Here is a 15,407-nt window from a genome sequence, read left to right as displayed (position 1 = left end):
TGGGGCTGGGGTTGGGGTAGGGGTGGCAGTGGAGGTGGGGGTAGGGCTGGGGCTTGGGGTGCAGTGGGCTCCTCTTTGTATCATATCTGTTCATTGCTCAACGGAGTCAGTCTCCCTTTTCCTCTCTCTCTGTCGCTCGCTTTTTTGGGCAGGCAGGGTCTCTGAGTTTCGAGGCAACTTACTCTGTCCGTGTTTCCTTCTTTCACGAGCTCGTGCACAGCTAGAATTTGCCAGGCATCAATATTGTTTTCGTCTTTTTCAAGGATTCTGAAATAGAAGGAGAAGTCATATGAACTGACCGCACTCACAGCACAGCCAGGATGGGATGTTAGAAAGATCTGATTACCTTGTAATGTCCATTCCTACTTTTTATTTTTAGATTTACTTTTAAAAAATAATTTATTAAATTTTATATTGTGTCCATTGGTGTTTTGCCTGCCTGTTTGTCTGTGTGAGGGTGTCAGATCCCCTGGAACTGGAGTTACAGACAGGTATTAGCTTCCATGTGGGTGCTGGGAATTGAACCCAGCTCCTCTGGACTAGCAGCCAGTGCTTTTAACTGCTGAGTCATCTCTCTGGCCTCCTCAGATTTATTTTTTATCATTTTGTAATTATATGTATTTGTGTATGCTTGAGTGGGTGCTGGATCTCCTGAAGCTTGTGTTGTAGTAGTGAGCGATCAGATGTAGGAGCTGGGAACTGAACTTGGGTCCTCTGGAAGGGCAGCAAGAGTTCTTAACTGCTGAGCCTTCTCTCTGGTTCCTCTTTGTGTTCTCTCTCTCCTTCTCCCCCTGACCCCTTTGGAGACCAGGTTCCATGTTCCCCAGTTGGCCTCAAACTTGTTATGTAACTCAGGCTTGCCTCAGAATCCTCCTCCTTCCACCTTCAGAGAGTTGGGATTTCAGGTGTGTGCCACCACACTTAGCTCAGGGTTACTCAAATTAACAGACAAAATTGCAATGTGAATAGGCATAACCAACATTGAAAGAGGTCTAGCCAGGGCTAATGGTTTTGAAGCCCTGGGAACCCCAAGGCAGGAGCTCTTGTTGTTGTCCTTGTTGTTGTTTTCTTTCTCTCTTTTATTTGGAAGCCAAACCACAAAGCAAAGCAGAACAACTTTTAGATGGCCCAGGGGGTAACGGCAAGTGCCATGCACGGGGGTTCTATTTCCAGGATCCACACGAGGGGTCAACTCCACAGCAAAGAATCAACTCCACAGAGCTGTCCTCTCCCTCCAAACAAACTTGCTATGGAACACTTGCAATGACACACACACACATACACACACACACACACACACACACACACACACACACACTCATGCACATGAGAGAGAGAGAGAGAGAGAGAGAGAGAGAGAGAGCAGAGACACATCACTGTAGGAGCAATCTGTGCTCTTACATTTTGAGCGATCCTCTGCCCCACATCTCAAAGTTTTAAAAAATGAAGTTGAAGGGCTGGGGAGGCGGCTCAGTGGTTAAGGGCAATGGCTGCTCTTGCAGAGGACCCACACTTGACTCCCAGCACCCACACATTGGCTCATAACTGTCTGTAACTCTAGTTCCTTGGGATCTGATGCACTCTTTTGACTCTCGGGAACAGAGATACTGAGTTCAATTACAGTCTAGGCTTCATAGTGATAACCTTGATTCAAAAAACAAGACCCAGAGCCTAGTGCCGCTCAGTGGGAGGCGGCATTTGGGCAAGCCTCAAACTCATACCTGAGCCCCAGGTAGGGAAGGGGGAGAACCGACTCTGAAAAGCTGCCCTCTGACCTCTGCATACATTGATGATGACGGTGATAATAAATAAGAAAAGCAAAACAAAACTAACCAAACCAAACAAGTCAGGGATGGAGGCTCACCCATGTAATTCCAGTGTTTGGTAGGCTGAGGCAGGAGGATTGCCATAGGAGAGTGGCCAGCCTGTGCTACACAGTGAGTTCCAGGACAACCTAGACCACAGTGAGATCCTTTCTCAAACCCATACCATTCCCAACAAACCATCCTGAAAAACAGGCCAGACTCGGTGGCTTAAGTCTATAATCACGGTTACCTGGGAGGCTGAAGCCGGAGGGTCACAGCTAGCCTGGGCTACAGAACGAGCTCAAGGCCAGCCTGGGCAACTTAATGAGAACCCAACTCAAAATAAGATTTAAAGGGCTGAGGCTGTAGCTCCGTGGTAGATCTTATACACAAAGCCCCGAGTTGAGTTCCATCTCCAGCATCCCCAAAGGCAGGATGCCTGGCAGGTGGCACTTCCCTCACCTCTGTCCAGTTTCTATTGTCTGATCCCAATCCTGCCGAGCCAGGAACAGCTTCATCTTCAGGACTAAGGCTGGCAGGAAGTTGCTGCAGGCCAAGGTGACCTGGTTCACCACCTCCAGGGCCCCGGAGAAGTTCTGTTGTGTCATGAAGTACGTTGCCTGGGGGAGCCCGAGAGAAGACCTTCCATGTGATGCTTGCTAGGGGGAGGGGGGCCACTATGGGCCGCGCAGAACCCTTTGGCAGGGCCCAGGGTTTAACTGTGGGGGCCTACCTGGCAGCTAGGCTGGGAAGCTGTTTATTGTTTGTGACTGGGGACCATGCCCTCGGCAGCCCAGTGTCAGTTGCTATTCCTCTGGGGTGCCCTACCAGGAGTCCTGAGGGCCAGAGCAGGACTTCCGAAAAGGCTTAAGAGCTGGAGATGTAGCTCAGTTGGCAGAGTTCTTGCATATGGTGTCCCCACCCCTCTCTTTTCCCTCTCCTGTGACTTAAGGATTTTGTAAGGACAGACAGACAAACAGAAGATAGGAAGAGCACAGCATTCTTCTCTCAAAGACTGAGTCAATGAGGGTCATAGAAGAAAAAAAAAAGATTTTCATTCAAATTAAGATTACAAAATTGAAAAGATGCAAAGCATAAGCCTTCCTTTTCTTGTGGCCATTGAGTGACTTTAACAAGGGGGGGAGATATTTGGGGATAGTGAGAGTCAGAGGTGCAGAGAGTCAGGCCAAGGGAGAGGAGGGTCAGGGGTCAGAGGTCACAGCCCCTGACAGGACCAAGAGGGCCTGCCCATCACTCCCACTCTCGTCTGACCAACATTTGTGTCCCACCAACATGTGGGAGGTGGAGGCAGGAGGACTGGGAGCTCAAAGCTAGCCTTACCTACATAGCGAGTATAAGGGCCAGCCTTGGATATGTGAGGGCCCATCTCAAAACAGGAAGTAGGGATGTAGCTCAGTGGCGGAGTGCTTGCCAAGTGTGTGCAAAGCCCTGGGCTCAACTCCCTACCTAGCACTCCAGACAATACAACGCACACCCAGAAGGATGGTCACACAAAGCTGGAAGGAGTGAGCTCTGGACTGCTGTGACCCTGGGCTGCTTGCTGGCCTAAGTTCACCTAGCAGACCTTTACCTCCAGCGACCAGACCAGGAGTCCCCGCCCCGGCCCCTGCCCTGCCCCCACCCTCCACCGCACACCTTGCCCATGAGCCCCAGCACATCTTTGGTGTCTTGAGTTCCTTGCTCCAGGTACTTGATGGATTTCTTCACTATGTGGGGTTTACTGGAGGTGAGGTCCACCCAGCCTTTGAGCACGTAGCCCTGGAACAAGAAGGGGGGGAGGCGGGGGATGTGAAGCTCTGTGTCCTGCCCAGCCTCTGCCCCAGTGCCAGTGCCCTGCCCTCCAGCATCTCCGGTAGGCATCATCTGTGGAGGCTCCTCTGCCAGGTGGTGTCCCCTGCTGGCACTGCCTGCGACACCCTGACACCTCTTACCTCGCTGATGGGGCCTCATACATCTGGTAAAGGACTTGGTTACAGCTTAGCTCTAGCCCCCAGCCCACTCTCCACAGCTCTCTGTCACTCCTTTCCGAGGCCCTCTCCCCCGTCCCCATGGTCTGGTCAGGGCAGTCATGCTAACAATACTGGGGCCTGGCCAGGGCTGCTCTTGCCCTCTGCACATCCTCTTCCAGTTACAGGGAGGGCCTGGCCCGGGGAGTGCGCATCACCATATGCGTCCCAGAGATCAAACTCAGGTCATCGGGCGGGCTTGGCCAGCTTGGCGGGCTTGGTGGCAAATGCCTAGGCTCAGCAGATGCCTGAGCCATCTTGCCAGCCAAATCAGCTGGTTTTCTACAAGTCAGCAGCAACTGACTCAAGATGTTTCAGGAGTGCTGTGGAAGAAGGCCCTCGAAGGATGGCTCAGGGGTTGAGAGCCTTGGCCTGCCGCTCTAGAGGACCTTGGCTCTGTTTCCAGTACCCACACGGAAGCTTACAAACGTTTGTCACGCGTGTGGTGCACACATATTTGCAGATGAAATATCCATACACATCAAAAATAAGTTCAAAGCAAAAACTGGAAAAAAAAAATGTTGTCCTGAAATGGGTGTGTATGGTAAGCATGTGGGAAGCCTGGGTTCCATCCCTGGGTGGAATAAGACCAGGCATGGGATATGCTTAGAATCTCAGTACTCTGGAGTTGGAGGCAGGAGGACCGGAAGTTCAAGGCCACCTTTGCTACAGTGTGAACAGTCTGAGACCTTGTCATGAGGTCTTGTTGCAGAACCCAGGCCTTGAATACAACAGCTGTCACCACCACCGTCAGAAGCAGCTGTGGCCACTAAGGGGCTGGAGGAGGAGTTGGGTCATTTAGACCTGCCTGTGCCTCGCTGTGGCTCACTGCCAGGTGTAAGTGTTTGCCCTGCCCCCTACCCCCTGCCCAGACAGCTTTTCTCTGTGTAGCCCTGGCTGACCTGGAACTTGCTCTATATAGGCTGGCCCTGAACTCAGAGATCTGCCTGCCTCTGCCTCCAGAAGGCTAGGATCAAAGGCATGTGTCACCACCTCCTGGTTGTAATTTTGCCTTAATTGTACTTGGTCTTGTGGTCATGGGAAGTGCTAAGGTACATACGGGGTGAGATGGGGTTGGGGGTGGGGGCTTCATTCCGGAGAGACTGTGTCTATGCAGTTATGGGGAAATGGTCATTCAGGCTGAGGGGAGGTCATTTCAGTTTGTGTGGCGGCTGCTTTGGGGTCAAGCCTGACAGACTTATTGCTCGACCAAATTAAACTTTAGAGAAATTTATACTTTGGTCTGTCCTTGATGCCCTCTTTGGGGTGGGTGTGTGCTTATTTATGCAATAGACCCTGTCCAAGAAAGACAGAAAGAAAAAGGTGGGCCACAGAGACAAGACACTATGCACAAATAGACAAGGAATGAGGTGACACCCGGGGTCTGATGCCTGGGTGTGGCTCTCTGGGAGTGAGCCCACTCTAATGCTGCTTTGCTTGGCTGTGCCTAACATGTGCCTGTACCTCTTTGGAGTCACTGGAGACCTTCAACATGTGGTCAATATACTCCCTGGCCTTGTCGTGGTGGCCCATGAACCAGAGGAAGAGGCTGGCATAGTAGAGGGCGGTGTCGCTGGCCGTCCTGCGCATTTCCTTCAAGCTGCCCTCCAGCTCCTGAACTGCTTCTACATCTGCATTGAGGAGAGGAGGAGGAGAAGGGGGAGGAGTAGGAGGAGGGGGAGGAGGCCAAGGGAGGACCGGATGTTCTCTTCTGATGCAGTGTACCCTTTTTGCACCAGCGCTGCCGCCCACCTCCGTGGGAACTGTGTACACCCAGGCGCTTTACTGTCTGGGAGGCCCCACCCACACCCACACCCCATGTCCACTAGGGTGTCCAGCAGATGGACTAACCCTGAATTCCTGACTGAAGCTCACAGTCCTTCCTGAGTGAGAGACTGGAGTCTCCACTAGCACCTCTCTCTGACTCCCTAGAGACCTCAGATTAGGGGCACGAGTCCTTGGAATGGCTGGGTTTATTTATTTTAATGAAGATGTTTTCAAGATCCCTGGTCGGGGGTGAGATGCCCTTTCTGGTCACGCTTTCTGCCTGCTCCCCCTTAGTTTGGTTTCAGACATTAGGACCTCTCAGAGGCCTGTGGGGTGAGGGTGAGGGACAGCCTGTCATGGCTGGCTAACAGATCTAAGTTGCCCGTGCACGGTGCCTTCTTCAGACACTTGCAAGCCTGTGTCTCTGCAGTGGCTTCCCCTCCCCTTTGGGCCCAGTCTACCGAGCATAGCTGTGCTCACCGATGGTGTCACAGCATTTGTGAGCATAGAGCAATGCGATGACGGCACACAGGGACGTGTCTGGGTGGCGTTGGATGCTCTCCAGTTCACTGATGGCATCATGGATGTGGTCTGTAGAAAGAGTGTACAGAGTTTGGCTCTGGGGCTCCAGACACATAACACAGGATTTCTGTCCGTCACTGCCTGCTTTCACACATCAAATTCAGAAACAGGCTGATGTGACTGCTCCTCGGAGAGCCTGTGTTTCCTGGAGGGCGAAGGTCTCTTAAGGCCATTGATTGCCACCGTGGCCCAGGCCAGCAAGGGAAGGTCTGTGTGCGTACCTGTGTGTAGTGTCAGAGGACAAACTTAACTGGTTTTCTTTAGGCACCATCTACCTTGTTTGATAAATAATGTACTTATTGTTTTATGTGTACATGGGAGGCTAGAAGAGGGTGCAAAATCCGTAAGAACCAGAGTTGTGAGTTGCCTGGTGGGTTCTGGGAATGGAATCTGAGCCCTCTGTAAGAGGTGCAAGTGCCCTTAACTGTCAATCCATCCCTCTAGCCCCTACATTGAACTTCCAGATCCTCCGCCTTCTACACCCCACGGGCTCCACTACATCTGGCCGACTGGCTGAGAACCTTGAAACTTAAGAGATGTGCTTGAGAGTGAGCCTGGGCACCTTCAAGGGGCTGGAGTCAGTCTGAGGAGGGACGGGGCACTCCTAGTCAGTTGCTCAAGACCCCATAAATTACATTTATCCCACATGTCCCTAATATTGGCTACAGTTCTCAGTACCTGGACTCTGTCTAAGCTCCACCCCTCACATCTATACCTTACCTTTTTTTGTTTGTTTGTTTGTTGGTTTTTTTTGTTTTTTGTTTTTGTTTTTTCAAGACAGGATTTCTCTGCATAGCCCTGGCTGTCCTGGAACTCACTCTGTAGACCAGGCTGACCTTGATATACCCTACCTTCTTGTGCTCACACCTCTCATTTCTCTTTTCCCTCAGATCCAACTCTCAGCTTCCAAGAAGAGTTTAACAGACATAGCCCTCTCTCTAACAACCCATTTTATAGATAGGAATGCTGAAGCTCATGGCAGGGGGCAGCGAGCCAAGATCTCAAAAGCTAACCTCAAAAGCTAACCTGTAGACTCTACAGGTTTCTGTTTATCAACAGGGGTGTCTCCATGAACATAGCTAGAAGCAGGCATCCGGATGCTGCCAGAAGATAAAAAGTGGGGTGGTACTCGGGGTGGAAACAATGCCTCACCTTCCCCAAGGACTCCATAAGCTCTGAAGAACTGCAGCACAGGGTCACTGCAGTACCTCTCTAGGCCCACATTTGCAGCCTGCAGCACATGGTGGAAGTACTTTTCCTGGCTGTAGTAAATGATCGAAGCCTGCAAGGAAAAAAAAGAACATGGTTGGCATAGCCTGTGTCCCTCCATCTTTGTTCTGATCCCGATGTGGTGAGACCCGCTCCTGTTGAGGTGTCCCTTTCCTTCTCAGCTCTTTTTTTTTGTTTGTTTGTTTGTTTTTTCGAGACAGGGTTTCTCTGTGTAACCCTGGTTGTCCTGGAACTCACTCTGTAGACCAGGCTGGCCTCAAGCTCAGCAATCCGCCTGCCTCTGCCTCCCAAGTGCTGGGATTAAAGGCGTGCGCCACCACCGCCCGGCCTCCTTCTCAGTTCTACCAACAGGAGGGGGAAAGGTAACATTCAGACCTGGCCTTCTCCTTCCGCAGCCCTGGGAAGTAGCTCCAGGCCATTTGGTTATGACAGTTTTTAGGTGACTGGGGTATGGTAGAAAGATTCTGACTACTACAGGATGTAAACTTCAACTCAGGCTCATCCCAGGCCTGGAAGGCAGAGGACTAAGGAGCAGTCATCGTTATAGCGATAAGCTAGGGTGCATTTTCAGGGTCTCCATGTCTGCCACCATACACATCTTGGTATCTTTCACAGCTAAAGAAGCTGAAGCCCAGGAAGACACAGCCCACGGAGATCACACAGTAATTGGGGCTGAGATTTCAAAGTGATGGCTCACTTCCTCTAAGGTTTGTGGGTGTTGAATTGGGGATACGTGTGGTTAGGTCGTAAAAGCCTCATGGGCCATTTGAAAGAGGTTAGACATCATCACAACGTAACAAACAGGAAGCAGTTGGAATGACCAAGTAGGGGAGTGAAGTTTTCAGATTTCTAAAACTTTTGGCAGAGCCTCGTGTGTCCCAGGCTGGCTTCAAACTCAACTACCTTGAGTTTCAGACCTTCTCCAGCTCACGGTGCATCTACCACCACACCTGCTTTATGGCCATCAGGGCTTGGTGCATATGCTAGGATCTGAGCCAGATCCCCAGTTACCTCAAATGCATATATTCTAAAGAAACGACTCTGGCTGTTTCGTGAAGTGATGTGTGGGTGGCTGCAGGTGGCACTTGGGTAAAGTCAGGCGGTAGGGCTGATGCAAATTGCCCAAGTATAGAAACCAGGCCGGAGGTGTCTAGGGGAGACATGGTGGCTCTGGCTTAGGTGAACCTTGGAGACATTTGGAAGCTGACACTTCTCGTTGGATTAGGGCTAGGGTTGGGAGGTGGGCATAGACCTCATAGCATCTACTGTGGCGGGGACCCAGAAGGGGCTTAGGTGGGAGGCAGATGTGATAAACGGACAGACGTGGGATTGGTTTGGGAGACAGGGTCGGGTCTGGGTGCTAATTTGAGGCTAGGGTGCAGACGACCCTGGGAGGAATGCATTGGTTAGGGAGTTGGGGAGGGTGGAAGGACTTCTGGAGACTGCCAGAGTAGTGGACAGAGGGGAAGAGGTGGTTGGGGATGGAAGTGGCCTAAGAGTAGAGATGGCCCGAAGGCAGGCAGCAGGGTGGGTAGTGTGCAGAGGTGGCCCAAGGGCAGATTGCCAAAGAAAGCAGAGGGGTAACCCCAGAGCAGAAATGGCCAGAGAGCAGAGGTAGCCCAGGGCAGAGCTGTCCTGACTGCAGAAGTAGCCCGGGGCGCAGGCGGCCCAGCGCTCACGCACCATGAGGGAGGAGTCATCGCTGCTCATGGCTGCAGCCCGGCTCCGGTGATGCCCAGCTGAGCGGGATTCCCAGCTCTGGCCGCCCAATGTCGCAGCACAGCTCACGGCCGGAAGTCCAAGGCGCGCGCGTCCTTGGCAACCTGACTGCCGGCTTGTTGCTAAGAACTGTGACATCCGGGAGGGCGTGGCCTGGTCCCACGTGACCAGGCCACGCAGCAGAGGGAGAGGGCGGCCATGGGGCTAGGGGCAAGCAGCGAGCCGCCGGCGGGCGGCGAGGGCTTCCATCTGCACGGGGTGAGCCGGGGCGGTGGGCGGTCACCAGGGAGGGTCGCCCAGCCCCGAGGCCTGCAGTGACCTCCCTGCATGCCTTGCGAGGCCCAGCGCGTCCATGATCCGAGGCCCCTTCTGTAAGGAGCATTGCAAGGGGCTGGGGGAGCTCGTGGGCTGTGGGAAGGCTGTTGAAGAGGGGTGAGATGGCCAGAATGACTGGAGCCAGGTTGGGCATTGGGACTCCAGAGTGAAACACCCCGAGACTTGGATGAGGCCCTACGTGTCATTTGCTGGGAGGTACAAGCGAACAGGCTTCTGGGAAGTCTAGTCTGGTTGATAAAGAGAGCGGTATGGAGTTGGGGATAGGACGATCTTTGAACTCAGTCCCCCCCCTCCCCCCTTTTCCCCCTTGAAAAGCAGGTAGTTGCAGAGCTGTGTGGAGGCGGGCAGGTTTATCAGGTTGTCTGGCTGTTGGGTCAGCCTGTCTGTCTTCATTCCTTCAGAAGGATCTTAGTACTTAGCTCAAACTGTTCTCAAATTCTCGGCTGCTCTTTCTCCGCCTCTCTTAAATTTTAATTTTTTTGCGGTGAGTCCCATTATGTATCCCTGACTGGCCTGGAACTTGCTATGTAGACTAGACTAGGCTGGAACCTACAGAAATCCATCTGCATGCATCTGCCTCCTGAGCCACTGTGCCTCTCTGGTCTATGTCAAAGGAAGACTGTCGTCAGGGCTAGGAAGCAGTTCCTAGCAGGAGAGCCACACTGACTTCACAGACCAGAGGTGACAAGATTTGTACTTGGGGGGATTGCAGATACTGGAGTGTATCTAGTAGGGGAGTTTTAAAGATGAGTTCAGGATCTTTGCTCAAGGGCTGTGGGAGATGAGGTGGTGCTGGTGGTGGACGGAGTGAAGGCAAGAGTTGAAGGGTTGATCAGGTCAGAGGATGAGAACCCTCTGAGTGAGATGTGTTCTTTGTGTATGTGTTGTTTTTGGGCACATGAGTGTACAAACCAGAGATTTCGGATCCCTTTGAGTGGGAGTCACAGGCATTTGGGAGCTGCCACACTTGAATGCTAGGAACTGAACCCGGGTCGTCTGTCAGAGCCATAGGCTCTGTTAACTGCTGACCTATCTCTCCAGTCCCCTTTGTTTGTTTGTTTTTCGAGACAGGGTTTCTCTGTTTAGCCCTGGCTGTCCTGGAACTCACTCTGTGGAAATCTGCCTACCTCTGCCTCCCAAGTTCTGGGATTAAAGGCGCGTGCCACCACTGCCCAGCTTGTTTGCTTGTTTTTGATATGGGATCTTATGTAGCCAAGGATGGCCTTGAATTGATCCTCTTGCTTCCAGAGCACCAGAATCACAATGTGCACCAGTATATCTAGCTATTGACATGTTTTTGAACATATACTCTATGGTAGGCAGAGCTTGGGGCACTAGAAATAACATGGCAGACAGAGCACTTATATTTGGAAGCCAAACTGGAGAGAAGGAAGGCCATAAAGAGCTTTGTGGAATAGGGTCTCTAGAGGTAAAGGCAGGAGGACTGCAAGTTTGAGGCCAGTGTATGTTATACACCAAGGCTTTGATCTCAAAAACGTACACAATGAACTGAAGAGATGGCTCAACAGTTACGGACACCTGCCTTCTAGGCAGCGCAGGTTTAGGTCTTGGTATCATGTGCGTGCCTCATGCCAGCTCCAGGGGATCCAGGGTCCTCTTCTGACCTCCATAGGCATACCCCATACACATCAGGCGTCTGTACACATCTGGCATACATACACACAAAACGTTCTTTTAGTTTTTCATTTGTGTTTGTTTTTTGTTTTTTTTTCGAGACAGGGTTTCTCTGTGTAGCCCTGGCTGTCCTGGAACTCACTCTGTAGACCAGGCTGGCCTTGAACTCACAAGTCCACCTGCCTCTGCCTCCCAAGTGCTGGGATTAAAGGTGTGTGCCATCGCTGCCCCTCGGAAAATGTTTTTTTTGTTCAATTTTACCCATGGAAACTTGGGAGCCAGATGCTAGGGTGAAACCCTTCTAGCTCAGAGAGGCAGAGAAAGCACCCAGCTGACCTTCCTTCTCAGCCAGTGTCCCAGCAGTAATGCCCTCTCTCACAGTCTCAAAAAACCGCTTCAAACTGAATGCCCCTTTTTACTCCCTATGCAATTCTCTATCCATCCTCCTGACTCCCTCTTACTCTGTTTTTTTTTCTCCTCCTCCTCCTCCTCCTCCTCCTCCTCCTCCTCCTCCTCCTCGTCATCCTTCTTCTTTCTTTTTCCCCCGAGACAGGGTTTCTATGTATAGCCCTGGCCCCTGGCTGTCCTGGAACTCACTCTGTAGACCAGGCTGGCCTCGAACTCAGAAATCCGCCTGCCTCTGCCTCCCAAGTGCTGGGATTAAAGGCGTGCGCCACCACTGCCCTGCTTGTTTTTTTCCTTAATAATCCTAGGCCGACTTCATGTCAGCTGGTTGCTTGCTCTACCTCTTGACCCATGGTTGACTTTATTTAATCCTGTTTACAGTATTCAAGCAGACTTCTTAGATTAAAGGTGTGTGTTAAGGCTGAGGCATACTACAACTAAAAGCAGGCTTCCCAGTAAATAACACAGTCTCGGTGTTGAGTATGTTGAGTATCCTGCAGCAGGAAAATGTGGATAGTTACACTATGATTCATAACAGTAGCGGAATTAGTTCTGAAGTAGCAATTCTCTGGGGTCAGCACAACACAAGGAACTATGGTGAAGGTTACCAGCACTGGGAAAGTTGAGAATAAAGACCCGAGGACAGGGCCCAGAGGTCCTGAAGCAGGGCCCCCCGAGGGATGGAGCAGGACTTGGAGTCCCCACACAGTCTAGGAACTGCTTGCCCTTGCGGCTGGGGTACCCCCCACCATGGGCCTACTCTCGATGGGCCAGCCCCCACCATGGGCCCACTCCTGCTGGGAGCTTTTATGCCGGGGCAAACTGGCCTTGAATTAGAGGTAACTGCAACACCTGGTTCTCTTCAGGCTCCTGAGGAGTTCTTCAGCTTGGGGGATCCAGTGGAGGTATCAAGGATTTGAGGTCACCTGCATCCTGTGCCCTGTCACCTTGGGGCCTGGTCGATGCCTGGCCCGAGAAGTCATCAGTTGTCCATAGCAAAAGGCTTGAGCCAAAGGCCTAGGTGCATCTCTGGAGTTCAGGACCTGGGGAAAGGTTGCCTTGTTTGAGCAAGGCCGTAGGTGGGGCTTGGAGATGTGTTCCTGGTACTTGTGAGTGGGAAGCTGGCTGTACTTTGGAGATAGTGGTAAGTTAGTAATGGAGAGGGGCAGGGAGCACCCAGAGGGTTGGGGAGCAGCCAGAGCAGAGCTGTGGCTGGGTGCAGCTGAGTACATGTCCAGGCCAGTCCTGGGAGGTCTGCTCTCCTTCACTGTCAGGCTGTCCCTGTCAGCTTGACTGGAGCTAGGCTGCCTGCCACTCAGGGTTAGGCTCTTTAGGATCTGGCCACAGGTTGCCTTGCCCAGACCTGATAGCAAGGCCTGGCTGCATTTCTCCTGCATGTCTGGGCTTTCCTTCTCAATCCCTCTGTCCTCCTAGGCAGCTCTGGCCCAGTTTTGGGGGTGGAGGGTAGTATTTTCCAGGTACCCCTTACTCCCAGGGCTATGGGAGTCCTTTCTGGAAGCATTTGAGTGTCACGGTCAGGGAAAGTCCTTCCTCAGAGGAAACTTGTGACTGGGAAGGAGGTGAGTGGGGAGGTGGGTGAGCAGCGCAGTGTGCAGAGGTGAGATCTTCCCACTGGTTCAGGGCGGGGGGCCGGGCTCCTTGAGCCTGTATGAGTCATGTCATGTCTGCCCTGGGACAGGTACAGGAGAACTCTCCGGCGCAGCAGGCGGGCCTGGAGCCCTACTTTGACTTCATCATCACCATCGGGCACTCGAGGCTGGTGAGGCTCCCCTTTGCCCTGTGCCCCACAGGACGCCCCTGTTTGCCTCTGCTTCTTTTTCTCTTCTGGGTGGACCAGGGCCACAGAGGGACATTGGGAGGCGGCCACAAGGCCTAAGAAGGCTGCCTTTCATGGCATACGAGGCCTTAGGGCATGGCCTTAAGGGGCCATTTGCTTGCTTTGTTGGTTTTCTTGGAAGGCTTGGGGACCAAAGGTGCCTGAACTGGGTGACGCTGGTGGTGCTGCTGCTGCCTGGAGCTGGGTGGTGGCCGTGGTGGCTGCAGGCCCAAACCTAGCCTGTGAAGCTGGGCCCAGCGATCATTTCAGCCTGCCCTCATACCTGGCCCTCAATGCCTCTCAGGCCCTGACCTGTCCAAGGGTTTTGGCCCAGGGGTGGGAGGTCTCAGCCGGAACCAGTACCTCCCTGTCCCTGCAGAACAAAGAGAACGACACGCTGAAGGCACTGTTGAAGGCCAATGTGGAGAAGCCGGTGAAGCTGGAGGTATTCAACATGAAGACCATGAAGGTGCGCGAGGTGGAGGTGGTGCCCAGCAACATGTGGGGCGGCCAGGGCCTGCTGGGAGCCAGCGTGCGCTTCTGCAGCTTCCGAAGGGCCAGCGAGCACGTGTGGCATGTGCTGGTGAGTCCTGGCAGGGTGTGTGGAGTGGGCGGGGCCTGGGACAGGCAGGAGCCAGATGGCTGCAGCTGATGGGTGGGGCAGGGATCAGAGGGCAGTGCTGTGGGATCTAGTTTTGTTCCATTGTCCTCAAAGCACAGCGGATCGGTGCTTTTGTTAGCTGTGTGGTCTTGCGTACTTGTTTCATGTTGTTATTGTTTTGGGACAGGGTCTCACTATGTAACCCTGACTGGCTTGGAATTTACAATGTGTAGCCAGATTGACCATGAACCTGCAGAGACCCACTAACCTCTGTTTCCTGAGTGCTGGGATTAAAAGTTTGTGCCAGCACACCTGGAAACCTTGGGCATTCTTAACTCCATACCTTAGTTTCTTTCTTTTAAGTTATATTACTTTGTATATATGGGCATTTTATCTGCATGTATGTCTGTGCACCACATGGGCGCAGTGCCTCTGGAGGCCACAAGAGGACCTTGGGTCCCCTGGGACTGGGATTGCAGATGGTTGTGAGCTGCTGTGTGGGTGCTGGGCACTGAACTTGGGTCTCCTGCCAGAGTAGCCAGAGCTTGACCTCCGCAGCCCCCATGACTTTGTTCCTTATTTGAAGTGTGGGCCAGCATGAACTGCCAGAAGCCTGCTAGTGTTTAGTGTTGTTCTAGGTGGAATAAAGATGACATGGTAGTTTCTCTGGCCTGTTGCTGTATAACAGGTACATGAGTGAATCTCAGTGACTGAGCTGCCCCAGATGTTAGCACTAGGTCCCAGACACATGTGCACACCTGACACTGTGTGTATCGGTGTGTACTGGTGTACACTGGAGGTACACCGGAATTCTGCAATGCTCAGTCTCCTGGTTCTGAGGAGGGAGGGCGCCCTGCTGGGAGGCTTGGTGGTTAGGGTCTAGTTGTCTCTGCAGAATCTTTTGAGGTCCATGCACAAAGGGCTGACAAGGCCGACTCCGGAGCCCTTGAGCAGTGTGGTTGCAGCAGGGCCATCTAGCTTCTGGCTAGGGGTGACTGCTTGTTTTGGGTCACATGTTCCAGGGGTTCTGGACTTGTGGGTTTCAAGAGCATGTCTCTGTTTAGTTTGTGTGGTGGTGCAATCAGTATAATGCTGTTATCTGCGAAGCTCGTGCTACAGGACCACACAATCCAGTTATAAACAACATCTCAGGATTAGTGCTTTGTTTTCATTTACAAACACTACATTTACTTGTGTAGGAGCACATGTGCCCTGGCACGTGGAGGTCAGAGGACAACAGTCCTTCCAATGTGTGGGTTGCTGGGGACTGAAATCAGGGCTGACTGATACTCATGCATTAAGCTATCTTGATAGCCAATCTTTTAAAAAAAAAAGAGTATGTGTGCCTGTGGACACATGTTCATGTTGTGTGTGCCTGTGGACACATGTTCATGTTGTGTGTGCCTGTGGACACATGCTCATTCTGTGTGTGCCTGTGGACACATGTTCATGTTGTGTGTGCC

General features: G+C 52.4%; 3 protein-coding genes across 10 annotated transcripts in view; 1 reads left to right on the top strand and 2 right to left on the bottom strand.

Annotated features, from left to right (window-relative positions):
- Ttc21a (tetratricopeptide repeat domain 21A) overlaps positions 1 to 9,242 on the bottom strand; it is a 34,950-nt gene extending 25,708 nt beyond the window's left edge. The window contains exons 1-7 of the mRNA XM_031346249.1: positions 9,095 to 9,242; positions 7,334 to 7,463; positions 6,080 to 6,190; positions 5,297 to 5,463; positions 3,462 to 3,584; positions 2,268 to 2,425; positions 183 to 267 (exon numbers count right to left, since the gene is read on the bottom strand). Of these exons, the coding sequence (XP_031202109.1) occupies positions 183 to 267; positions 2,268 to 2,425; positions 3,462 to 3,584; positions 5,297 to 5,463; positions 6,080 to 6,190; positions 7,334 to 7,463; positions 9,095 to 9,121 (801 nt within the window). The 5' untranslated portion in view covers positions 9,122 to 9,242. The remainder of the gene's footprint in view (positions 1 to 182; positions 268 to 2,267; positions 2,426 to 3,461; positions 3,585 to 5,296; positions 5,464 to 6,079; positions 6,191 to 7,333; positions 7,464 to 9,094) is intronic.
- An 18-nt stretch (positions 9,243 to 9,260) lies between these two features.
- Gorasp1 (golgi reassembly stacking protein 1) overlaps positions 9,261 to 15,407 on the top strand; it is a 12,354-nt gene continuing 6,207 nt past the window's right edge. The window contains exons 1-4 of one of the 5 annotated variants that reach the window (XM_031346258.1): positions 9,293 to 9,388; positions 12,373 to 12,650; positions 13,206 to 13,286; positions 13,723 to 13,926. In XM_031346258.1, the coding sequence (XP_031202118.1) occupies positions 13,798 to 13,926 (129 nt within the window). In that variant the 5' untranslated portion in view covers positions 9,293 to 9,388; positions 12,373 to 12,650; positions 13,206 to 13,286; positions 13,723 to 13,797. The other 4 variants (XM_031346256.1, XM_031346257.1, XM_031346260.1 and 1 more) reach the window with 4 other exon arrangements.
- Wdr48 (WD repeat domain 48) overlaps positions 11,838 to 15,407 on the bottom strand; it is a 44,544-nt gene continuing 40,974 nt past the window's right edge. For 3 of the 4 annotated variants that reach the window (XM_031346252.1, XM_031346254.1, XM_031346250.1), the window contains one exon: positions 12,056 to 12,549. In XM_031346252.1, the coding sequence (XP_031202112.1) occupies positions 12,415 to 12,549 (135 nt within the window). In that variant the 3' untranslated portion in view covers positions 12,056 to 12,414. Of the gene's footprint in view, positions 12,001 to 12,055; positions 12,550 to 15,407 lie in introns of those variants that run through there. The other variant, XR_004111968.1, reaches the window with a different exon arrangement.

The sequence above is a fragment of the Mastomys coucha genome, unplaced genomic scaffold (genome assembly GCF_008632895.1).
Source record: "Mastomys coucha isolate ucsf_1 unplaced genomic scaffold, UCSF_Mcou_1 pScaffold23, whole genome shotgun sequence".
NCBI lineage: Eukaryota > Metazoa > Chordata > Mammalia > Rodentia > Muridae > Mastomys > Mastomys coucha.
The sequence above is the reverse complement of the archived record's forward strand: the minus strand, read 5'-3'. Positions and strand labels throughout refer to the sequence as shown.